Raw genomic sequence first — 24,244 nt, 5'->3', positions numbered from 1 at the left:
TGTCAATTAGGTTAGTACTGTGGAGTAACTCTAATGGTATTGATCCATCCTCAGTTTTCTCCTATCACACCATTAAACTCTGTAACTGTTTTAAAGTCAACATTGTCCTCACTGGGAAATCCCTGAGTTGTTTCCTTCCTCTCCAGCAAGGAAGGAAGGACGCCCATATCTTTGTAGTGACTGGGTATATTGATACACCATCCAAAATGTAATTAATAACTTCACCATGTTCAAAGGGCTATTCAATGTCTGTATTTTTTTTACCCATCCACCAATAGGTGCCCTTCTTTGCGATGCATTGGCCCGGTCTTTGTTGTAGCTGCAGAGAAGTATTTGGGCATACAAGATTTGACTTATGAAGAGTTACAGGGTGTGTTGACGGGGTGGTGTCCTGTTCTCCCATGCTGTTGGCATGGTGCAGGAACAGAAAGGGTCAAAGTAGTGGAATGGGGTAGTCGGTTTTTAATGATTGTAGGTGGCAGCTGCAGAGCAGTACCTGGGTGTACGAGATTTTACTGCAGTAGAGTAATAAGATGTTTAGAGATATTAATATTTTTAAATAGTGGTAAATAAGTGTAGGGTTAGTTGGTGGTGCAATTAGTTTTAAAACAAATAATCTAAAAACCTGTTTTCACTTTGTCATTATGGGGTATTGCTTGTAGATTGATGAGGACATATTTTTTTTCATCCATTCTAGAATAAGGCTGTAAGTAACAAAATGTGGAAAAGTCAAGGGATCTGAATACTTTCCAAATGCACTGTATATAAACTATTACTAAGGAATTATAATTGCATGTCTACCCTAAGACACACACGATAAGGCAAGGACAATGGGCCTGAGAAGCCCAGGGTTCAAGCACAATTACTTTGTTTCTGTTCACACCTCCAATAGACTATGACTCTGTGCACCTGCCACGTGCATGCAAGCCCGAACATGCGGAAAGAATGGAGCTATGCAGCCCCACAGTGATCATATGATTCCAGTCTTGGAGAGATGACAGTATCAGGAAGCCGTCCACACCCCATCTTTTTACGACCTTATCCATGAATAGGTTGGTACGGGGTAATGCAAATTAGGTTAAATATTTGTCACGTCTATGTTTTTAATACAATAATTGACTAATTGTTTTTTCATCCTCATTAACCCATATTAACTTTAGATGGGATAATTACATGGGTAAATAACCAAGCTGTGGATAGGCCACACTAAAAAAAGACAGAAACAACATTTTTATTTAACCTTTATTTAACTATGCAAGTCAGTTAAGCACAAATTCTTACTTACAATGACGGCCTACACCGGCCAAACCCGGACGACGCTGGGCCAATTGTGTGCCGACCCTATGGGACTCCCAATCACGGCCGGTTGTGATACAGCCTGGATCGAGGAGTAGATTATTCTGCTCTGTAGGCTACAGTAAACATTCCAGTGTAATAACAGTCATTGTATTACAACTCATTCAACCCTCTATTTTTACCCTCTCTTCACGGAACCATGATAGATTTTTGCAGGGACGGTCAGCCTTCGGAATGGGGAGGTTCTAAATTCCTCGCCGCTGGTGTGTCTTGCCCTGGTGGTGGAAACTGGGAAGGGCTGAAGAAGAGAGCCCAGGTATAAAAGCACCACTATCCCATTCCAACGAAGTGTGAACAGTTTCCAGTATTGAGTGAAGGTAAAGACAAGTTACAGCCGTCATCATGAGTCGCAGCCCAGAAAGGATGTCTTCTTACCGCCGCCACTTCGAGGGCGCCCTTGCCTCCTCCTCTGCTTCCTACCAGGTGCGGGTTTCGAGCCCTTCACCAACCCGAAGGGATGTACGTCACCGCTCTGCCAGCTACAGTCGCAGCGGTGGAACCATGGGGAGGAGAAACCCATCCAGCAGCCGCAAATCCCGTATGACCAGGTAAAACAACTCTCTTGAAGTTGTATTCTCTATGGATAGGACCATTATAGGCTACAGTTTAGGTTTTAATGCAATATCAGCACGAAATATCCATTTGTTCTTTCACTGGAATACTGCCTCATTTATAATTGTAGGCTTAGCCTAATAATCACTGAATTTATTCATAATGGGACACTCATTTCTATTGATAAAATATATTTCACTTTGAGTATCAGACCTATTCTGATTATTTCATTACCTGAACAATCCAGATTAAAAATGTAATGAAGTCAAATATAGTGGATGGTTGATGGCTGGCCTTGTCCCCTCCTGTCCTGACCACAGCAGTGTGAGTATGGGGGCCCTGTGCTTCGGAATGAACATGGGCCTGGGGCCCAGCCTGGACCTGGATGCAGCTGCAGCGGAGAACCAAGAATTCATGAGCACCCGCACCGGCGAGAGGCAGGAGATGGTGGCCCTCAACGACCGCCTGGCTATCTACATCGAGAAGGCAAGAACACGCCTCATCTCACACATTCTGTCACTCATACTCTCCTCTCTCTCACTCAAACTCTATGCCACACCCAGTCACACTTTCATGCAAACCTATCTTTTCTGCACTCTTTCTCACTCACAAACCCATGTTCTGTCCCAGGTGCGTACTCTGGAGGGGCAGAACAAGCTGCTGGAGGCTGAGATTGATGCTCTGAAGAACCGCTATACGAAGCCGTCTGGGCTGAGACAGCTCTACGAGGGACAGCTGAGAGAGCTCCACCGGATCGCGGAGCAGATGAGAGTGCAGAGGGTGAGCTTTATGACCACCAATATGGCCCACCTATAGCCTATGCATGATATTTACTTTTACAATGGTGGACTGGGATGAGACAGACAGGTATTGAGTTTGACTGTGTTTCCTCCACCCTAAGGACCTGGCTGTAGCGGCCAAGGGGGCCATGGCAGGACAGGTGGAGGTGCTCAAGGTCAAATATGAGGAGGCTCTTGAGGCCAGGAAGAATGCAGAGTTGGAGATCGAAGCCTTCCGCCCCGTGAGTCAAACACAGATGCAGACATAACCATTAAACAATGTCAACATTAACTCAAATTGTGTACACACAGAATCACCTACCTCATTTACCAGGCTGTCATGAAACAATTTACTGTCTTCTCAGTTATTCCTGTGTATAAACTCAATAACAAATTCATCCTCTAACCTGTCTGGCAGGATGTGGATAGAGCCACCGCGGCCCGTATCGGCCTGGAGAAACAGCTGGAGAACCTGGAGGTGGAGCTGGCCTTCCTGACCAGAGTTCACAAAGAGGTAAGACGTCTGGGTCTATATCTGGGTCTACTTCTGTTTTCCCAACGAGGAAGGTAGCTGTATTCACAGGTGTGTCTTTCACTGTCTTGATTCACAGAGGGGCAACATACCTCTGTCTATATCTATTTTCAGATTGAGGTAGTCCTTTTCTATCTGTATCTGTTCACAAAGGTGGACTGTAACATACTGTATCTTACATACTGTATGTGTCTGTAGCAGCATCTGTTTAGTATGATTTGTGGCCATCACAGGCATGCAGCTGGATTCACACAACTGCTGTAATGACCTGCTAATTACTTATGATAGTATATGAGTTAAAGTGGGAGAGTTTGTATCATGGGCCTAGTGATTGACAGTTTTGCGATGCAAACTGTGAAAACTGCATGGCAGGCTGAGTTAGGAAGTTAGGGTTTCCACAGATAAGAATGAAAGCGAAATTCACAGAAGGAATGAGTAGTCTCCATTTTGTTTGCCCCTGTCAGGAAATTGAAGAACTGATGCAGCAGATCTACGTGGCGGTGGCGAAGGTGGACATGACCTTTGCCCTTCCTGACCTCTCCTCCGCCCTCAAACAAATCCAGTCCCAGTACGACAGCATCGCTGCCAGAAACCTACAGGTACCAATTGCAGATATTATTACAGATTTATTACACATAACTTCATATTTGATTACATAATTACACAGAAAACTGAATCCATTTTGTTTCTGTTCTTCCTCAGGAGATGGACACTTGGTACAAGTCAAAGTTCCAGGACCTGAACAATGTGTCAACCAAACACGTTCAAAGCGTTCGAAGTGTGAGAGAGGAAATCGCAAGTTACAAGAAAGATGTAAGTGGGACCTTGTTTTCTTATCATCGATAATACTGTTATTGACACCAATAGGCAACAGATTGAAAACACACGTGTGGACGTGTTTAACTATACTTGTGGGGACCAGAAGTCCCCACGAGAATAGTAAACAAACACAAATTTGACCAACTGGGGACGTTTTGTTAGTCCCCACAAGATCAAATGATACTTTTAGGGAGTTTAGGATAAGGGTAAGGTTTAGGGGTTAGGGAAAATAGGACTTTGAATGGTTATAATTGTGTCCCCACAAGGTTAGTTAAACAAGACTGTGTGTGTTTGTCTCTGTGTGTAGAGCTTAAACCTGGAGCGTGAGTTGGAGTCTATGAAAACGAGAAATGAGTCTCTGGAGGTTCAGATTCGTGACGCTGTGGCGAGACACAAGAAAGAAGAGGAGACAATGCGTGTGAGTAGTACTACTCTCACTACACACCTTTACTGTAGAAAGAAGCATGGGAGGTCAGAATGGATATTTGCTCTACAAAGTGGGCAATAAGTGAGTTCTTTAAAATGGACTCTAACAGCCGGTCACAATTGGCTCCCTATGACCTAAAGGCTTGTGTGTGTTTCCCACAGGAGCGTATTGAGGAGCTGAAGCTGGAGCTGATGGTGATGAAGGAGAAGATAGCTCTGCTGCTGAGAGAGTACCAGGAGCTGCTCAACGTCAAGATGGCCCTGGAGATTGAGATCACCACCTACAGGTGACAATCATAACTCCCCTATAGTCTAAACAGGCCTTTTCTGCTCCTCATTTCCCCTTGAAGAGAAAATAACTGGACAGGTAAATGCAGATTGCACCAAGTAGGTGTCCTCCATATTGCTTTCAGCTATCCTGGGTTTGTCAAATCTGTAGAGATGAAAAAGAGGAGGCAAGGAAAGGCAGCAACACAACTCATTTGATATGCAGCCTACTTTATGGTTTCTAAGTGTAAATCTGGGATTTTGCGTGTCTTCTCTGTGGTTGTGTATTTGGCAGGGCGCTGATCGAAGGCGAGGACACCCGTCTCAGCACCATGGTACAGAGCATGTCCCTGGGTGGAGGAAGAGGTGTGGCCATCAGAGCTAGCTCCACCTCTGCCTCGGTTAGCGCCGCCTCTGTCAGCGGATACGGAGCCGGGCTGGGCAGAGCCCCTGGTAGTGGATACGGAGGTACCAAAGAGGCCCCTGGTGGGACGGTGATTTCACCAGAGAGCCAGACGGAGAGCTTCGAGGAACAGTCAGTGGAGATGACTGAGCGGAAGACTCTTCTCATCAGGTAGAGCAAACCTGGGTCATAATTTAAACCATACTGGGAGATAATCTTACCTATAATCTGTGGATAAAATATGGCATACCGGTAGTCTGTTTTGTCTTCTGAATATGTGATTGAGGACATTTTTATATATTTGTATAAAATATATTTGTCACCCAGTGTTGTTTTCAAACCCCTTTTTCCCTGCCCTTTCCCATTTTCTCTCAGAACAGTTAAGACAGATGACATGTATGAGAGCGACACACAGGAATGCACCATTACTATCTCTGGAGCTGCTGACGACACAGACGAGGACTAGAGATGGAAGTCCAGGCTCCTAACTCCTACACCACCGAATGAATGTTAGACCCCTTGAGACCTAAGCCCCAGCCCTTCCACCCTTGCCCCCAAAAATGTAACCCACACCAACCCCCTAGGATAGTGGTCTTCAGGATCAGGACCCCTATGGTCCTCTTCTGTGTGTCTCTGTCTCTGCCTGCACTAAACTCACTCTTAGCCTCACATTGCCTTTCTATTAGCCTTTAACTCCCTGTGTGTGTCTGAGAACCATATCGCTCTACAAGCAACAAATAAAAAATACACAGCAAAGCAATTATAGTATTTTTCTCTTGATGTGGTCATTTCCAAACATTTAGGTAAAAAAAAAGAAAAGTTGAACAAATTTGATGTCAAGTTTCCTATTTTTACTCCTGGTGTTCAACAATTACATAGCAGCACAGTCTTTCTAGTTGAGGTCCATTCAAAGCAGTGTAATTACTCCACTATAAACAGTAATAGAAAATTGATCTACAATAACTGCTAATGTAAACATGTACATAATTACCCCGACATTGACAGGATTAAGGTTGGGTAAAAAAAGAAGAGGATTACAAGTCTAACCTTATTTAGCATATTCCCCCTTCATTGTCCAATACAGTGATTCCCTTTCATTCACATTGACAAATCAAATTGTTCAGACTCATAGAAAAGTGATAACACAGTATTAAATGCAGTGCACATTGCACAATTATTTGGCACCTGATAAAGACTACAAATTTGTCATAGAATCATGGGTTGAGGAAGTTGTCATTAGATGCATGAAAACAAAATGTGTTCGACAGACATTGCATAATGCCTGTTTATAAATGTTTGGGCTCCTCTCCCACTCCTCCTGCGAGGCGGTACACTGCCAGGCTAACTTCATGTGCCAGGGCATCAGCACTCTCCTGAAACACACATCACCATCAGACAGTGAGCGACAGAAAATGAAAGCGTAAAGAAAGGTAAAGGCATAGTGAGTGAACCAAGAAATGTGAATTGAGTGAATCCCTATCACTCCGTGTTTTTTTTTGTTCAAGTAGGTTTGAGTGTCAGCATCTAAGTCCCACCTGTGTGTCTGCCTCAGTGTACACTCGGACCACATCCTCAGTACCCGAGGGGCGGACAAAGGAGCGTGCCTGTCTGTGCTTATTCACCAGACTGTCTATGGCCTCCTGCAGACCTGCTGGACTCACTGTTCTCCTCTCTGCATCTGTAGTGTCAATCACACGCCGGTCTGCCACCTACAGGCCACACAACACTGCAACAGACACTGGGATAAACAGTGTTAAAACATATATACTAGATTTCCTTATTATACAGGCATTTAAAGTAACATACAATGCAAACACACACCTTGACTTTGAGCTGTCTGTTGGGCAGGTCTGTGTAGATGGCGTCCCATTGTTGTACCGTCATCCCTCTGATGGCTAACACCGCCTCAATCAGCAGCATGTCAGAGATAGCATCTCCTACTGTCTACAGTGAGAGCGAGAGAAAATGTCAGTTATGCATACAGGATTGAACCCTTAAATTGCAATGAACGTGTGTAGTAACTATTGCTAAAAACGGTTGATTGCGTTGCCATGACCGTATGTGGTCATACCTGGTTTTATGAGGTTGACCGTGTTCTGCAGTAGCAGTGTAGCGTTTCTCCTCTCGTCGTTGGTGTTGGAGTCCCGGGCTAGCGGCTGGATCTTCTCTTCTGCTTCTTTACTGAACAAGACCTGAGACAGGGCCGCAATCATACAGACAGGCCGTCACTGAGCGGGTACGTTCAAGCAATCTACCCGTCACAGATCAGTGTGTAAGAATGAGTAGGTTTCCTACTCACAGTCCCGTGGCCGTTGGCCTCGAAGTAAACACCAATGTCAAACTCCTGGGCTGCATGGTGAAGGTGTTTCACTCCGGTCTTGGTACACCTCACTATCCCCTGGAGGGAGGAGAGGTCAGCACTGATCGCATGTGTGTGTTGGAACGACTAAGGTGTGTGTGTGTGTGTGTGTCCTCACCTTCATGGTGTCTTCCAGGTAGCGTGTAGAGCTGCCGTTAGCGTACGCCGTCTGTACCACGGCTATTTGTAGGTCAAGACCAGCCTGCGCAAATCAAACACACACACGGGAACATGTCAGTGTGTGCACACTTCTGAATGAGGAGTTGGCGTGTTATGTAGGGACATGTTTAAGCATCATAGGTGAGTATAGCGAGTGCGTGGGTGTATACCTGTGTAAGCAGTTCTTTGAGGTATGTGCTGATGAGGGTGGCAATCTTGTCTCCGTCTAGCAGGTGAAATCTCCCTGCTGAGTCGCAGTAGTAATAAACAACACGATCAGCATCACAATCATATGAACAGCAACACTCCCTTACACTCATCTCCACACCTAGAGAGAGAGATGTGAGACAAAAGAGGAGAAAGATTGGGATGGGAAAACGAGTGAGAGAGCAATACAGACAGACAGAGTGGATGGCTCTGACCCTTCTCTAAAGGAGTTTGGCTGTAGCCAGCAGTATACGTAATGTGATTCATTGAGATGTCTTCCTCTCTGGTGAACAAACAATGGAACAGGATAATAATATAACAAACCTGACTGTCCTGTATTTCATTACGAGATATAAAAGTTTCAGTCACCTGTAGCCTGAGAGAGACACCCATGGATGGAAGTTCTGTTACGATCTCACCATAGATTTGGACACACCCAGAGTTGAGACCTGCTTCTGCCAGGGATGCGTCTCAATCATAAATAGCTTCCTTTCCTAGTTTGTTTCACTTTCCCTACACACAGCTTGCTTTTTATTTATTTATTTATTTATTTATATATATATATAATCATACATACACACACACCTCAATACAGACGTAGTGCAGATAAATAAATACAATTAAAAGAGGAAACTGGGAGAGGATGCTATTTGGGATCTATTGAGATGCAGACATAGAAAGAAAAGAGACAAGTTGAGGTCAACTTGGAGCCGTCGTTGAAGAGGGACAGCTGCAGCTCTTTCTTTAGGTAGGTCTCCATCTCACACACCTTCAGAGCACCAATACCATTAGCCCCGTCCACCAGCCGGGCCTTCTGATCATCTGTACGGTTAGGCACCTGGAGAGAGGGGTGGAATGGGTAACATTCGTTTGAATTAACAATTATTTAACCAGGTAGGCCAGTTGAGAACAAGTTCTCATTTACAACTGCGGCCTGGCCAAGATAAAACAAAGCAGTGCGACACAGACAACAACAGAGACACATGGAATAAACAAACGTAAAGTCAATAACACAATAGAAAAGTATATATACAGTGTGTGCAAATGAGGTAAGATTAGGGAGGTAAGGAAATAAACAGGCCGTAGTGGCGAAGTAATTACAATTTAGCAATTAAAACACGCAATTAAAACACGGCGTGATAGATGTGCAAGTAGAGATACTGGGGTGCAAAGGAGCAAGAAATAAATAACAATATGGGGATCAGGTAGTTGGATGGGCTATTTACAGATGGGCTATGTACAGGTGCAATGATCTGTGAGCTGCTCTGACAGCTGATGCTTAAAGTTAGTGAGGGAGATGTGAGTCTCCAGCTTCAGTGATTTTTGCAATTCGTTCGAGACATTGGCAGCAGAGAACTGGAAGGAAAGGCGGCTTTGTGGGTGACCAGTGAAACATACCTGCTGGAGCGCTTGCTACGGCTGGGTGCTGCTATGGTGACCAGTGAGCTGAGATACGGCGGGGCTTTACCTAGCAAAGACTTATAGAGGACCTGGAGCCAGTGGGTTTGGCGACGAATATGAAGTGAGGGCCAGCCAACGAGAGCATACCGGTCGCAGTGGTGGGTAGTATATGGGGCTTTGGTGACAAAACGGATGGCACTGTGATAGACTGCATCCAATATGCTGAGTAGAGTGTTGGAGCCAATTTTGTAAATGACATCGCTGAAGTCAAGGATCGGTAGGATAGTCAGTTTTACGAGGGTATGTTTGGCAGCATGAGTGAAGAATGCTTTGTTGCGAAATAGGAAGCAGATTCTAGATTTAATTTAGGATTGGAGATGCTTAATGTGAGTCTGGAAGGAGAGTTTACAGTCTAACCAGACACCTAGGTATTTGTAATTGTCCACATATTCTAAGTCAGAACCGTCCAGAGTCGTGATGCTGGACGGGCGGGCAGGTGCGGGCAGCGATCGGTTGAAGTGCATGCATTTAGTTTTACTTGCATCTAAGAGCAGTTGGAGGCCACGGAAGGAGAATTGTATGGCATTGAAGCTCGTCTGGTGGTTAGTTAACACAGTGTCCAAAGAAGGGCCAGAAGTATACAGAATGGTGTCATCAGCATAGAGGTGGATCAGAGAATCACCAGCAGCAAGAGTGATGTCATTGGTGTATACAGAGAAAAGAGTTGGTCCGAGAATTGAACCCTGTGGCACCCCCATAGAGACTGCCAGAGGCCGGACAACAGGCCCTCCGATTTGACATACTGAACTCTGTCTGAGAAGTAGTTGGTGAACCAGGCAAGGCAGTCATTTGAGAAACCATGTACTGCCTGTGATAGGCTCTCACTACTGGGCCTGATGTAACACAACCAATCACATTGAGTCTGCCGATAAGAATGTGGTGATTGACAGAGTCGAAAGCCTTGGCCAGGTCGATGAATATGGCTGCACAGTATTGTCTTTTATCGATGGCGGTTATGATATCGTTTAGGACCTTGAGCGTGGCTGAGGTGCACCCATGACCAGCTCGGAAACCAGATTGCATAGCGGAGAAGGCACGGTGGGATTCTAAATGGTCGGCGATCTGTTTGTTAACTTGGCTTTCGAAGACCTTAGAAAGGCAGTGTAGGATAGATATGGGACTGTAAGAGTTTGGGTCTAGAGTGTCTCCCCCTTTGAAGAGGGGGATGACCGCGGCAGCTTTCCAATCTTTGGAGATCTCAGACGATACAAAAGAGAGGTTGAACAGTCTAGTAATATGGGTTGCAACAGTTGCGGCAAATAATTTTAGAAAGAGAGGGTCCAGATTGTCTAGCCCAGCTGATTTGTAGGGGTCCAGATTTTGCAACTCTTTCAGAACATCAGTTATCAGGATTTGGGTGAAGTAGAAATGGGGGAGGCTTGGGCAAGTTGCCGTGGGGGGGTGCAGTGCTGTTGACTGGGGTAGGGGTAGCCAGGTGGAAAGCATGGCCAGCTGTAGAAAAATGCTTATTGAAATTCTCAATTATCGTGGATTTATCGGTGGTGACAGTGTTTCCTAGTCTCAGTGCAGTGGGCAGCTGGGAGGAGGTGCTCTTATTCTCCATGGAGTTTACAGTGTCCCAAAACCTTTTGGAATGTGTGCTACAGGACGCAAATTTCTGTTTGAAAAAGCTACCCTTTGCTTTCCTAACTGCCTGTGCATATTGGTTCCTAACTTCCCTGAAAAGTTGCATATCGCGGGGGCTATTTGATGCTAATGCAGTACACCACAGGATGTTTTTGTGCTGGTCAAGGGCAGTCAGGTCTGGAGTGAACCAAGGGCTATATCTGTTCTTGGTTCTACATTTTTTGAATGGGGCATGCTTATTTAAGATGGTGAGGAAAGCACTTTTAAAAAACTACCAGGCATCCTCTACTGACGGAATGAGGTCAATATCCTTCCAGGATACCCGGGCCAGGTCGATTAGAAAGGCCTGCTCGCTGAAGTGTTTTAGGGAGCTGTTGACAGTGATGATGAGGGGTGGTCGTTTGACCGCAGACCCATTACGGACACAGGCAATGAGGCAGTGATTGCTGAGATCCTGGTTGAAGACAGCATAGGTGTATTTAGAGGGAAGGTTGGTCAGGATGACATCTATGAGGGTGCCCGTGTTTACGGATTTGGGGTTGTACCTGGTAGGTTCATTGATAATTTGTGTGAGATTGAGAGCATCTAGCTTAGATTGTAGGACGGCCGGGGTGTTAAGCATGTCCCAGTTTAGGTCACCTAACAGTACGAGCTCTGAAGATAGATGGGGGGCAATCAATTCACATATGGTGTCCAGGGCACAGCTGGGGGCAGAAGGTGGTCTATAACAAGTGGCAACGGTGAGAGATTTGTTTCTGGAAAGGGGGATTTTTAGAAGTAGAAACTCAAATTGTTTGGGCACCGACCCTGATAGTATGACAGAACTCTGCAGGCTAACTCCGCCCCCTTTAGCAGTTCTATCTTGTTGGAAAATGTTATAGTAAGAGATGGAAATTTCAGGATTTTTGGTGGCCTTCCTAAGCTAGGATTCAGACACGGCTAGGACATCCGGGTTGGCAGAGTGTGCTAAAGGAATGAATAAAACCAACTTAAGGAGGAGGATTCTAATGTTAACCTTTAAAAAAATATATATTTTACCTTTATTTATACAGGTTTTTTTCTCATTGAGATAACATGTCTTTTCCAAGAGAGACCTGGTCCAATAGCAGCAGAGGGAACGTTTCAGACAAAACAACTTACATACACTAATGTAACAGTTAACAGTATAACTTTACGTCGTCCCCTCGCCCCGACCCGGGCGCGAACCAGGGACCCTCTGCACACATCGACAACAGTCACCCACGAAGCAGCGTTACCCATCGCTCCACAAAAGCCGCGGCCCTTGCAGAGCAAGGGGCAACCCTACTTAAAGTCTCAGAGCAAGTGACGTAACTGATTGAAATGCTACTAGCGCGTACCCGCTAACTAGCTAGCCATTTCACATCCGTTACACTAACACAACATTAAACAAAACTATAAACACACATACAGTACAACAAAAACATTGTACATTAAAAATACAAACATGCAGGAAACTAGAGGTCGACCGATTATGATTTTTCACCGCCGATACCGATACCGATTATTGGAGGACCAAAAAAGCCGATACCGATTAATCGGCCGATATTTTACATTTCTTTGTAATAATGACAATTACAACAATACTGAATGAACACTTATTTTAACTTAATATAATACATCAATGAAATCAATTTAGCCTCAAGTAAATAATGAAACATGTTCAATTTGGTTTAAATAATGCAAAAACAAAGTGTTGGAGAAGAAAGTAAAAGTGCAATATGTGCCATGTAAGAAAGCTAACGTTTTAGTTCCTTGCTCATGTCACGGCTCCTCCTCTGCAGTGCAGGGGGCGGTTCCTCCTGCAGGCAGAGGAGGGTCGTTAGTGATTGGAGCCACCTGGGCTCAGGGTATAAAACTGCTTACTAATCACCTCTCTCTCTCTCTCTCTCTCTGCTCCTCCAGGTATGCTCATGATTTGTTTGTTCCTTTTTAGTTTTGCATAGTTTTCACTCAGTCATGTTCACACACACATATTCATGCACCCATGCACTTTACATACACCTTACATTATGATACATCCACACCTCATTCCTGTTTCTTAGTTTAAGTTAATAGTTTGTTTAATAATAAAGAACACTTTTAAATTGGCCTATACCTGTTGTTCGTGTCCCCTCATTTTTGTCACAGGCTATGAGCCGGCTTGTGACAAGTGGGGGCTCGTCCGGGATAGTAGTTAATTTGGGTTAGTTTAGTTTAGTTTGCCAAATGTTTTTTTGTTTGAGTGGATGTTTTGGTTGGGCCAATTTTGTTTAAGAGAGAGTTGAGAGCCATGTGTTCTTTTGGTTCAGTTAGCTTGGTAGCTAAGCAATTCACTCTGTGTTTTTCTGGGTTTTGTTCAGGTGGGAGTCCTCTCCTGTTCAGGCATATCAGCAAGTGTCAATAGGAGGCTTGTGGTGTTTTTGTTTTAGGTGGCAGTGAACGTGGGTAGAGCATCCCTTTCCCTTTTCCCCTACATCGGCTCGGGAGCACCTCCGTGGTTATGGGAGGGCTGCCAGTTTCTGGTTGTCTTATCCACTCCACTGGTTTTGTGTGCATAAAACCCCACCACATGTGACTGCACGAAGACCAGGGCCAGTTAGTTAGTAGTTTTGGAGGATAGTGGGGTGTGGCTCCTGTCCTTGAACCCAGATTGACAGCAGGTGAGTTGTGTTTTTTTGAGCATTTGTAATAGTTGTATTGGTTGAGGAAAATGTCTTCCATTTTGTGTAGTTTTGTTCAAGCTCCTTCAGAGGTAGCCTTAGAGTTGTGTACTAAGGAGCAGTTAATTGAAATTGCTGAACATTATCAGATTGAGATTGTTGATAAAAAAATTAAAGAGACTGTTAAAACTAGCTTAAAGCAGGGTCTTAGGGAAATGGGTGTTTTTGGCGGTCAGTCTGCTAGTAGTGAGGGTGCAAGTTTTCAGTCTAGCCCTTCATTAACTTTTGAGCAGCAGAGGGAACTGTTGCAAATGCAATTAGAGATAGAGCGATTGAGAAATGCTAATAGACCGGAAAGACTACCACAGTTTGATGTTTCACAGAATCTTCATTTGTTGCCTAAATTTGATGAGTCAGATCCAGACACATACTTTACTTTATTTGAGCGTATTGCGGAAGTTAGAGCTTGGTCAGATTTGGACATGACTATGTTGTTGCAATGTGTACTTAAAGGTAAAGCACGTGAGGCTTTTGCAGCACTGAGTGTAGCTGACAGTAAAGTTTATGCTAAAGTTAAATCAGCAGTTCTGAAGGTCTACGAGCTTGTGCCAGAGGCATATCGTCAACGTTTTCGTTACAGGAAAAAGTTAGATTCACAAACCTATTCTGAGTTTGTTTGGATTTGACTTCTGCATTTAATCGTTGGTGTACAGCTTCTGAAGTTAGTACTTTTGAGGGTCTGTCTAATTTGATTGTGTTAGAACAGTTCAAAAATTCTGTGTCTGACCAGGTTGCTACATACATGAATGAACGTAAAGTTAAGTCTCCAAGTGATGCAGCCATCCTTGCAGATGAGTACAGGCTAACACATAAAAGCCATTTTGAGTCAAACAGTGACATGTACCATAAAAATAACTTTACTCCTAGGAATAGGTCACCTGTTTTGGGGGCTTCTTTCCAAAGGCCTGGGCAGAAGTTTAAGTCTGGAGGACTTAAAGGACCGGTTAATGCTAATACCTGTCGCTACTGTTTAGTTGAAGGACATTGGAAGAAAAATTGTCCTCTGCTTAAATCAAAACAGTCAGTTCAAGTTAAACCTGTTGTGATGGCAAGTCCTGTTACAGCCTCTGACCACCAGGGTGAGCTGTTTCAGCCACTAGTTGAGTTTGATTCTCAGTTTTCCCGCTGTGATTTTTCAGCCTTTATTTCAGATGGTGTAGTGTCCCTGGTAGATGGCAACCAGAATGTTAAAATCAAGATCCTAAGAGACACTGGAGCTTTAGATTCTTTTATTCTGGAATCTGTTTTGCCGTTCTCTAAAGAGTCTGATACTGGCCGTTGTGTAATGGTATGTGGTATGGGTTTAGTTCCATTCTCTTGTCCTTTACATGAAGTTACCCTAAAATGTGGTCTGGTAGAGGGTGATGTAGATGTTGGGGTTAGACCCCAGTTGCCAGTAGAGGGAGTCCACATGATTTTGGGGAATGACTTGGCAGGTAGTAAGGTGTGGGCAGATGGCAAATTAAACATCTGTAAGAAGCAACCTTCAGTGTCCCCTGCAAGGGAATCTCCGGATCAGAACTGTGTGTCTCCTGAGGTATTTCCAGTTTGTGCGGTTACCCGCGCAGCCTCTCGTAAGGAGATTGAGAGTAAGCCAGAAAGTCTTGAGTTGCCAGTCAAACTCCAGACAGAACAGTTGACTAGTTCTAGAGATTCATTGATGGCTGAGCAAAAAGCCGATACTACTTTGGCTGATCTGTTTGATAAAGTGGTTCCTGATTCAGTGGTGAGGAATAGTGCTCAGTGTTTTTTTCTTCTTGATGGGCTGTTGGTCAGGAAATGGGTTCCACACTATGATAAGGGTCTAGGAGAACCAGTCTTTCAAATAGTTGTACCTACTACTTTGCGAAATAAAGTGTTGCAAACTTCACATGGTGATGTGGCAGGTCATATGGGTGTTCGTAAAACTTATGATCGCATACTTCGTTATTTTTTCTGGCCACGTTTAAAGCGGGATGTATCTCAGTTTATTAAAACTTGTGATACGTGTCAGCGCACAAGCAAGCCAAATCAGGTTGTAAAGCCTGCACCGTTGTATCCAATACCAGCCGTAGGGCAACCTTTTGAGCATCTTATTATCGATTGTGTTGGGCCATTACCAAGGTCCAAGTCAGGTCATAGCTACTTATTAACTGTTATGTGTCAAGCAACCAGATATCCGGCAGCTTTTTCCTTGCGTACCATAACTTCAAAATCAGTAGTTAAAGCTTTAACTCAATTTATTTCAACATTTGGGATTCCAAAAACCATCCAGTCAGATCAGGGGTCTAACTTTACCTCTCATTTATTTGCTCAGGTTCTCAAACAGCTTAAAGTTAAACACAACAAGTCTACTGCGTTCCATGCCCAGAGCCAGCGAGCTTTGGAACGTTTTCATCAAACTTTAAAATCCTTGCTTCGTGCATATTGTACGGAACTGTCTGCCGACTGGGAGGAGGGGTTACCTTGGCTGTTACTAGCTGCTCGTGAAGTAGTGCAGGAAAGCACAGGGTTTAGCCCAAATGACTTAGTGTTTGGCCATAAGGTGCGTGGGCCTTTAGCAGTGTTGCAGGATGGTTGTTTGCCTGAGGAACCACCTCGGAACCTTATTGACTATGTAAATGGCTTTAGGTTGAAGTTGTATAGGGCTGGTGAACTAGCGAAAGAAAAACTAAAATGTTCTCAACGGAAAATGAAACTGAAATATGACGGACAGGCTGAGCTGCGTGAGTTTAGTCCCGGTGATCGGGTACTTGCTCTTCTGCCTCTTGTAAGTTCACCTTTTCAGGCAAAATACTGTGGTCCTTTCACTGTGTTGCGTAAAGTGTCAGATTTGAACTATCTTATTGAAACCCCTAGTCATAGGAAGTCCTCTAAATTATGCCATGTGAACCTGTTAAAATGTTATCACTCCCGTGATCTAAGCAAAGTTGAAGGCACTCCAGCAGTGAGGTCAGTGTTGACTGCTGCCCCAGTCCCTGCATCTTGTGGCTTTAATTTGGTGGAGGGGGGAGAAGAGGAAGTTAAAGTTTCAGATGAGGTCTTACAAGGACGGTTGAAAAACTCCCAGACTTTGCAAAACCTTGGGGTTTTGGTAGATCATTTAGACTCTGAGAAACGTGATGAATTGGTAGCTCTTATTAGAAACTACCCTGTTTTGTTTTCTGACACTCCATCGCAAACCCACTTAATTGAACATGATATAGACATCGGAGATGCTAAGCTTATCAAACACAGATTTTATCGTGTATCTGAGGAGAAGAGACTAAAACTGGAAACAGAGATGCAGTCTATGTTGGACACAGGTATTGATTTGGCAAAATGTGAGTTTGCCAAAGCTACAGTCACATACCTAGGCAAGGTTGTTGGTCAGGGATTTGTCTGTCCCGTAGAAGCCAAGGTTCAGGCTGTGAAGCAGTTCCCACAGCCCTCTACAAAGAAAGAACTGATGCGCTTCCTGGGAATGGCGGGGTACTACCGTGCTTTTTGTAAAAACTTTTCGGTAGTAGTGTCCCCACTGACCAATCTGTTGAAGGCCAAGGCTGAATTTATCTGGTCCACCCAGTGTCAAGAGGCATTTGATGCAGTTAAGACTCTTTTGTGTTTGGCACCTGTGTTGGCAGCACCAAATTTTGGGAAACCTTTCAAATTGCAGGTAGACGCCAGTCAAATCGGTGCTGGGGCTGTGCTTCTCCAGGAGAATGACGACAAGGTTGAGTGTCCAGTCAGTTTCTTCTCCCGAAAATTTAATAAGTATCAGAAAAACTATTCTGTAATTGAAAAGGAGGCTTTAGGTCTCATTTGGGCTTTACAGCACTTCGAGGTCTATGTTGGTTCTGGTTTGACCCCTTTAACTGTGTTCACTGACCACAACCAACTTGTTTTTCTGAGGTCCCTGCAAAACCCCAACCAGCGCCTGATGCGTTGGGCTTTGTTCTTGCAACCATTCAACCTTGATATTAGACACATTAGTGGTAAGGATAATATCATTGCTGATGCTCTGTCCCGTGCTCCTTTAACCTAGCTTGTATCTTTTCTCTGCTGACCCCTACGGGCTGTCTGCGCCTCTTTTCTCTTAAATTGCTCCCCAGGTACCAGGGCTGCTGAGTTTGAGGGGCGGACAGTCAGCTGGGGGACACGGGGCTACTGCTAGGAGCCGGGATTGGTATTTTTTTTATATTTTATTTGGTTTATGGGGAAATTTGAATTATTTGGAATATGTTGGAGGAAGTTGGGTTGAGGGTGGGACCCTCATTTTAAGGAGGGGGGTGTCACGGCTCCTCCTCTGCAGTGCAGGGGGCGGTTCCTCCTGCAGGCAGAGGAGGGTCGTTAGTGATTGGAGCCACCTGGGCTCAGGGTATAAAACTGCTTACTAATCACCTCTCTCTCTCTCTCTCTCTGCTCCTCCAGGTATGCTCATGATTTGTTTGTTCCTTTTTAGTTTTGCATAGTTTTCACTCAGTCATGTTCACACACACATATTCATGCACCCATGCACTTTACATACACCTTACATTATGATACATCCACACCTCATTCCTGTTTCTTAGTTTAAGTTAATAGTTTGTTTAATAATAAAGAACACTTTTAAATTGGCCTATACCTGTTGTTCGTGTCCCCTCATTTTTGTCACAGGCTATGAGCCGGCTGAGAACATATGAAAGCTGGTGGTTCCTTTTAACATGAGTCTTCAATATTCCCAGGTAAGAAGTTTTAGGTTGTAGAACTATTTCTCTCTATACCATTTGTATTTCATTAACCTTTGACTATTGGATGTTCTTATAGGCACTTTAGTATTGCCAGTGTAACAGTATAGCTTCCATCCCACTCCTCGCTCCTACTTGGGCTCGAACCCGGAACACATCGACAACAGCCACCCTCGAAGCAGCGTTACCCATGCAGAGCAAGGGGAACAACCACTCCAAGTCTCAGAGCGAGTGACGTTTGAAACGCTATTAGCGCGCACCCCGCTAACTAGCTAGCCATTTCACATCGGTTACACCAGCCTAATCTCGGGAGTTGATACGCTTGAAGTCATAAACAGTGCAATGCTTGAAGCACAACGAAGAGCTGCTTGCAAAACGCACGAAAGTGCTGTTTGAATGAATGCTTACGAGCCTGCTGGTGCCTACCACCGCTCAGTCAGACTGCTCTATCAAATCATAGACTTAATTATAACATAATAACACACAGAAATACGAGCCTTAGGTCATTAATATGGTCGAATCCAGAAACTATCATCTCGAAAACAAGACGTTTATTCTTACAGTGAAATACGGAACCGTTCCGTATTTTATCTAACGGGTGGCATCCATAAGTCTAAATATTCCTGTTACATTGCACAACCTTCAATGTTATGTCATAATTACGTAAAATTCTGGCAAATTAGGCGGCCCAAACTGTTGCATATACACTGACTCTGCGTGCAATGAAAACAAGAGAAGTGACACAATTTCACCTGGTTAATATTGCCTGCTAATTTGGATTTCTTTTAGCTAAATATGCAGGTTTAAAAATATATACTTCTGTGTATTGACTTTAAGAAAGGCATTGATGTTTATGGTTAGGTACTCATTGTTGCAACGATATGCACCGCATCGATTATATGCAACGCAGGACACGCTAGATAAACTAGTAATATCATCAACCATGTGTAGTTAACTAGTGATTATGATTGATTGATTGATTGTTTTTTATAAGATAAGTTTAATGCTAGCTAGCAACTACCTTGGCTTACTGCATTCGCGCAACAGGCAGGCTCCTCGTGGAGTGCAATGTAATCAGGTGGTTAGAGCGTTGGACTAGTTAACTGTAAGGTTGCAAGATTGAATCCCCCGAGCTGACAAGGTAAAAATCTGTCGTTCTGCCCCTGAACGAGGCTGTTCCTAGGCCGTCATTGAAAATAAGAATGTGTTCTTAACTGACTTGCCTCGTTAAATAAAGATTAAATAAAGGTGTAAAAAAATTAAAAATAACTACATAAATAATAAAAATTGGCCAAATCGGTGTCCAAAAATAACTATTTCCGATTGTTATGAAAATTTGAAATCGGCCCTAATTAATCGGCCATTCCGATTAATCGGTCGACCTCTACATGAAACCAAGGCTTTTACAGTTACAGAAGTCAACAAATGAGAGCCCTTGGGTAATGGGAGTGGAGCTAGGCGCTGCAGGGCCTGGATTAACCTTTACATCACCAGAGGAACAAAGGAGTAGGATAAGGGTACGGCTAAAGGCTATAAGAACTGGTCGTCTAGTGCGTTCGGAACAGAGAGTAAAAGGAGCAGGTTTCTGGGCGCGGAAGAATAGATTCAAGGCATAATGCACAGACAAGGGTATGGTAGGATGTGAATACAGTGGAGATAAACCTAGGCATTGAGTGACGATGAGAGAGGTTTTGTCTCTAGAGACATCATTTAGACCAGTTGAGGTCACCGCATGTGTGGGAGGTGAAACAAAAGGGCTAGCTAAGGAACATTGAGCAGGTCCGGAGGCTCTAGAGTGAAATAAGACAATCACTAACCAAAACAGCAATGGACAAGGCATATTGATATTAGGGAGAGGCATGCGTAGCTGAGTGATCATAGGGACCAGTGGGTAGCTAGGCGAGCTAGAGACACGGCGATTCAGACAGCTAGTGGGCCGGGGCTAGCAGAAGGGCCTTTGGGGGACGTCGCGACGGAAGAGTCTGTTGTAGCCCCCTCGGACGTTACGTTGGCAGTCCAGTCGTGTTGGATCGTCAGGGCTCCGTGTCGGCATTAAAAGGGTCCAGGCCAATTGGCAAAATAGGTATTGTATCTCAAGAAATTGGCTGATGGACCTCTTCAGCTAACAGTCCGATATGCTCTAGACAGCTAGCGGGCCGAGGATAGCAGGCTAGCGGATGGGCCTTCAGGGGACGTCGCGACGGAGGAGCCTGTTGAAACCCCTCGGGTGGATTACGTCGGTAGACCAGTCGTGATGGATCGGCGGGGCTCCGTGTCAGCAGTAAAATGGGTCCAGGCCAATTGGCAAAATAGGTATTGTCACCCAAGGAGTGGCTGATGGACCTCTTCAGCTAGCTGGGAGATAGGCCTAGCACGAGGCTAGTTCCAGGCTCACTGGTGCTTGCTCCGGGACAGAGACGTTAGCCAGGGGGTAGCCACTCGGATAGCAGCTAGCTAGCTGCGATGATCCAGGTGAAAAGGTTCCGAGCTTGCGGTAGGAATCCGGAGATGTAGAGAAAAAGCAGTCCGATATGCTCTGGGTTGAATCGCACTGTGCAGACTGGCAGGAGTTGACCAGACTAAGGTTAGCTGATGACCGCTAGCAGTGGCTAACTGGCTACTAGCTAGTTAGCTGGCTAGCTTCTGTTGGGGGTTCCGGTTCTAAAGTATAGAAAATAGCAGATCCATACCACATTGGGTGAGGCGGGTTGCAGGAGAGTATGTTGAAACTGAGGTTAAAAATATAAAAAATCTATACGAAGGAAAAAAATATATATACATGGGACACGACAAGACAAAGACGTCTGAACTGCTACGCCATCTTGGTTTATCCTTATAATAACAAGCAAGCAATTATAACAAGCAAGTATAAGATCTTGTAAATGAATAAACTTGCTTATAACTGCTGACCAATTTTTGTAATACAATTTTTTTATAGAATGTTCAATATTTATAAAGCATTTAGCCATGCTTATTCATGAAAGTAATTAAAAAGTGTTACAGACAGAGCTTATGTAGTCTTACGTTCTTAGTGAGCTGGATGAAAGCCTGGGAGAGTTTCTGGTAATAACCTTTGACCGTGGCGTCGCCATAGCGACCCTGGGTGTTCTGACAGCACACCATGTAGTGCAGCTGGGGTGTGGTCACCAAGCCATAATCTGATAGACAGGAAGTCACCAATAAGTGATTTCCAAACAACAACCAACAATCAAATACCAGGGTGTAGTTAAACCCAAGAGTTAATGCACCTTTACTGTGGCTTTCCAGGGTGTGGACTCCATCCAGTACTGCCTGTGATAGGCTCTCACTACTGGGCCTGATGTAACACAACCAATCACATTAAATATCTGAGGTAACCTTGTTTGAGTTCTTATTGCATCACCTGGTGCCCCGGATGGGGTGAGTTTAAGTATTTTAGATCATTCCATTGGTCCTAAAGTTACATTTCCACCCACCCGGGACACCGGGTGATGCAAAATGAACCCCTGTTATACTGCTAACCCTTGATATTCAAGATTATAGTTTAGTTTCTAGACTAGAGAATGTTAATACCCCAGTACCTCGTGTCTTTACCCACAAACACGCTGGCCTCCTGGGCCATGCTGATGGCCTCTCTCTTGATTACGTCCTTCAGGGCGGTGAGGAGCCCCTCCTGCTCTGCGTTGGCCAGCTGGGTGGCATAGCCCTCCCACGCAGGGGTCACCATCTCCCCCATGGGGTCCACCAGCTTAACCCCGTTATCCTCCTGGAGAGGGAGGGTGGAGGGATATAGTGGATGGGAAGGGAGAGGAGGAGAGAAGGAAGGGGTAAGAAAGGAACAGGAAGGGGTGGTTGTAGTATAGTGTGGATATTAGGGGTGAGGTAGATGGAGAGAGGGAGGAGGGGAGAGATAAAGATGGAGATTGGGATATTGTGTAAGTCAGAAAAGCAATAGTTCCCATGAAAGCAAATCAATTCCAGACAACCTTTTTCTAATAATATCAGCAGCTTTATTTGTGGCCCTCGGAGCAGACCATAATAGAACCAGGGACTATCGGTCACAGAAAGACCCTGAAGGGTCGTTCCACCTCAAAAAGCACAAGTAAGAGGATTGACACCCACCATCTCAGATTGTTCTGAAATTGTTTCTGTTGTTAGAAATATTTTGTTGAAATATAATTTTATTTGAGCAATTAAGCACCCAAATTGGCCATTTTAATTTATAAGATTCATATAATATTCAATAAATATAGTACCTAACATCCGAATTGGACCAAGCATGGGTTGCTGTCATACCTTGTCCATAAACTGCTGACAGGGTAAGGAAACCAATATGTTATTTTGTAATTTGTGTGAACTCTCTCTTCAACATTGAGGGGGGATTATTATATATTTTTTGTATCACCTAATAGCAGGAATACCACCATCAAGTGGTCAGAACCTGGTAATATAAGGATGTAGGATAGGACACAAACAGCTTCAATGACTAACTTCTCTGAACAGGGTGGGGACAAAAACTCCCCAAATTCACTAAGAATATATTACATAGTATGAATAAATAATATTCCGAGCTGCAGCTCCATAGTACTTGTCAGACAGAGAACAGATGCAGAATACTGGTTGTTGGGGAGGATTGGCGTGTGTGTGTGTGTGTGGGGTGGGTGGGGTGGGTGGTGGGGGGGGGGGGGGGTCCATGTGTGGCTTTTGACCATTTCTTTTGATTCTTCATGTCTTAATCATTGTTTAAAAAAAAAAAAATCAAAAAAATCCAAATCAGATGTTAAGTACTACATTTATTGAATATTACATGAATCCTATAAATTAAAGTGGCCAATTTGGGTGCAATCAATTAGCTTAATTTCTCATAAATCAAATTATATTTCAACAAAATATTGTTGCAGGAATGCTATTATCTGTTTCTAACTACAGAAATGATTTCAGAACAATCTGAGATGTCATGGTTTGCTTGAAATGACATGGAATGACCCTGAAGCCATATAGACACAGCAAAGGGTATTAAAGGAAGCAAGTGTTCGGTTTGGCTCATCTCAGGGTTGTGTGACACAGTGACCATGACTTCTATGGTGGCCTTAGTCTTCTTGGAGCGGAGTGTGGCCAGTAAACCCATTCGGAACATGACATGGTCTAACTGCTTAGAGTTGGTGCGGAATCCAGCAGTACCATATTGTAGGACCAACCCTACAGGTTTAGGGTGGACAGCAGACTTCTGGGATACTTCCTCAAACTGGGCCATTCCTGAAAAACACCAAAACAGAAAAACAAAGGGGATGTCTCAATAATTTGAAGTGGGTGCCTCTCTTCAGCTCATCTCCTTCATAAGATGTAGCCTATATTATTCAGGGGGCTGAACATGTTTAAATACCCCAAATAATAATAATAATTTGATAATATATTAATTTTGAACAGCTTACAATAATAGCCATAAACCTTTATCAACACCATTTCAATATTTGATCTGTCCAATTAATGAGGGCACTGAGAAACCATGTTCACTCATTCGTTGTAAAGCCACTATAAAGTAGCCTAGGCCCTACCAGGTCATACTCTACTGGGCAAAGTTTATTTCAAAGGTGTATCTGTGCTGCTGCTGCTGATCATTGATAGCTAGGTATCTAACTCGCTAAATCAACTCATGCAGAAACATGATTAAGCTCCTTCCTCTCTATTGACAGACTGATATCGCAACATGCGTGCAAGGCCATTTACTTGTTACAAGACAAATAGAATACGCTATTAATTTCGAAATATTTACTAAACGTATAAATAGTTTCACTTACTTGCAGTTGTTGAAGGAGTGAATTGAAAGCCTCCCGATTCTACTGGTGACGCGGCTGCAGTTCCTTGTACGTCCCTTGACCACGCCCTTGAACTGTCATGCGCCGCTACACCACACATGTTTTGATGCATTTATTCAGTGGGCACAGTTTTAGAG

General features: G+C 44.1%; 2 protein-coding genes across 3 annotated transcripts; one reads left to right on the top strand and one right to left on the bottom strand.

The window, feature by feature from the left end:
- The first annotated feature begins 1,663 nt into the window (after positions 1–1,663).
- Positions 1,664–5,887, top strand: LOC129817371 (glial fibrillary acidic protein-like). Of its 2 annotated transcripts, none has more exons than XM_055872530.1 (11): positions 1,664–1,904; positions 2,229–2,394; positions 2,539–2,688; positions 2,810–2,929; positions 3,106–3,201; positions 3,684–3,818; positions 3,922–4,032; positions 4,346–4,456; positions 4,627–4,751; positions 5,027–5,305; positions 5,510–5,887. In XM_055872530.1, exons 1-11 carry the CDS (start codon positions 1,699–1,701, stop codon positions 5,598–5,600), a joined length of 1,590 nt encoding a protein of 529 aa, XP_055728505.1. In that variant the 5' UTR covers positions 1,664–1,698; the 3' UTR covers positions 5,601–5,887. The 2 variants fall into 2 exon arrangements, with proteins under 2 accessions (XP_055728505.1, XP_055728506.1); XM_055872531.1 differs by having other exon boundaries at positions 5,515–5,601.
- Positions 5,888–5,934: 47 nt separating this feature from the next.
- Positions 5,935–22,059, bottom strand: LOC129817372 (phosphoacetylglucosamine mutase-like). Its single transcript, XM_055872532.1, has 11 exons — positions 21,873–22,059; positions 21,561–21,628; positions 21,337–21,470; positions 8,510–8,697; positions 7,823–7,982; positions 7,612–7,695; positions 7,434–7,532; positions 7,209–7,326; positions 6,956–7,080; positions 6,670–6,843; positions 5,935–6,507 (listed from the first exon to the last, which is right to left on the bottom strand). The coding sequence occupies exons 1-11, from the start codon at positions 22,025–22,027 to the stop codon at positions 6,421–6,423; spliced, it is 1,392 nt and encodes a 463-aa protein (XP_055728507.1). The 5' UTR covers positions 22,028–22,059; the 3' UTR covers positions 5,935–6,420.
- Positions 22,060–24,244: the final 2,185 nt, after the last annotated feature.

Source organism: Salvelinus fontinalis, chromosome 20, assembly GCF_029448725.1.
Source record: "Salvelinus fontinalis isolate EN_2023a chromosome 20, ASM2944872v1, whole genome shotgun sequence".
NCBI classification, from domain to species: domain Eukaryota; kingdom Metazoa; phylum Chordata; class Actinopteri; order Salmoniformes; family Salmonidae; genus Salvelinus; species Salvelinus fontinalis.
The sequence above is the reverse complement of the archived record's forward strand: the minus strand, read 5'-3'. Positions and strand labels throughout refer to the sequence as shown.

Bases quoted from the DNA above. Each gene is read 5' to 3' on its own strand.
- LOC129817371 (XM_055872530.1), top strand. From the start codon at position 1,699: ATGAGTCGCAGCCCAGAAAGGATGTCTTCTTACCGCCGCCACTTCGAG. The intron at 2,395-2,538 runs GCAAGAACACGC...GTTCTGTCCCAG, and splicing joins TGGCTATCTACATCGAGAAG to GTGCGTACTCTGGAGGGGCA. The intron at 4,033-4,345 runs GTAAGTGGGACC...CTCTGTGTGTAG, and splicing joins TCGCAAGTTACAAGAAAGAT to AGCTTAAACCTGGAGCGTGA.
- LOC129817372 (XM_055872532.1), bottom strand. From the start codon at position 22,027: ATGGGGGAGATGGTGACCCCTGCGTGGGAGGGCTATGCCACCCAGCTG. The intron at 21,471-21,560 runs GTGCATTAACTC...CCTGTCTATCAG, and splicing joins CCTGGAAAGCCACAGTAAAG to ATTATGGCTTGGTGACCACA. The intron at 7,081-7,208 runs CAGGTATGACCA...CGCTCTCACTGT, and splicing joins CACGGTCAACCTCATAAAAC to AGACAGTAGGAGATGCTATC.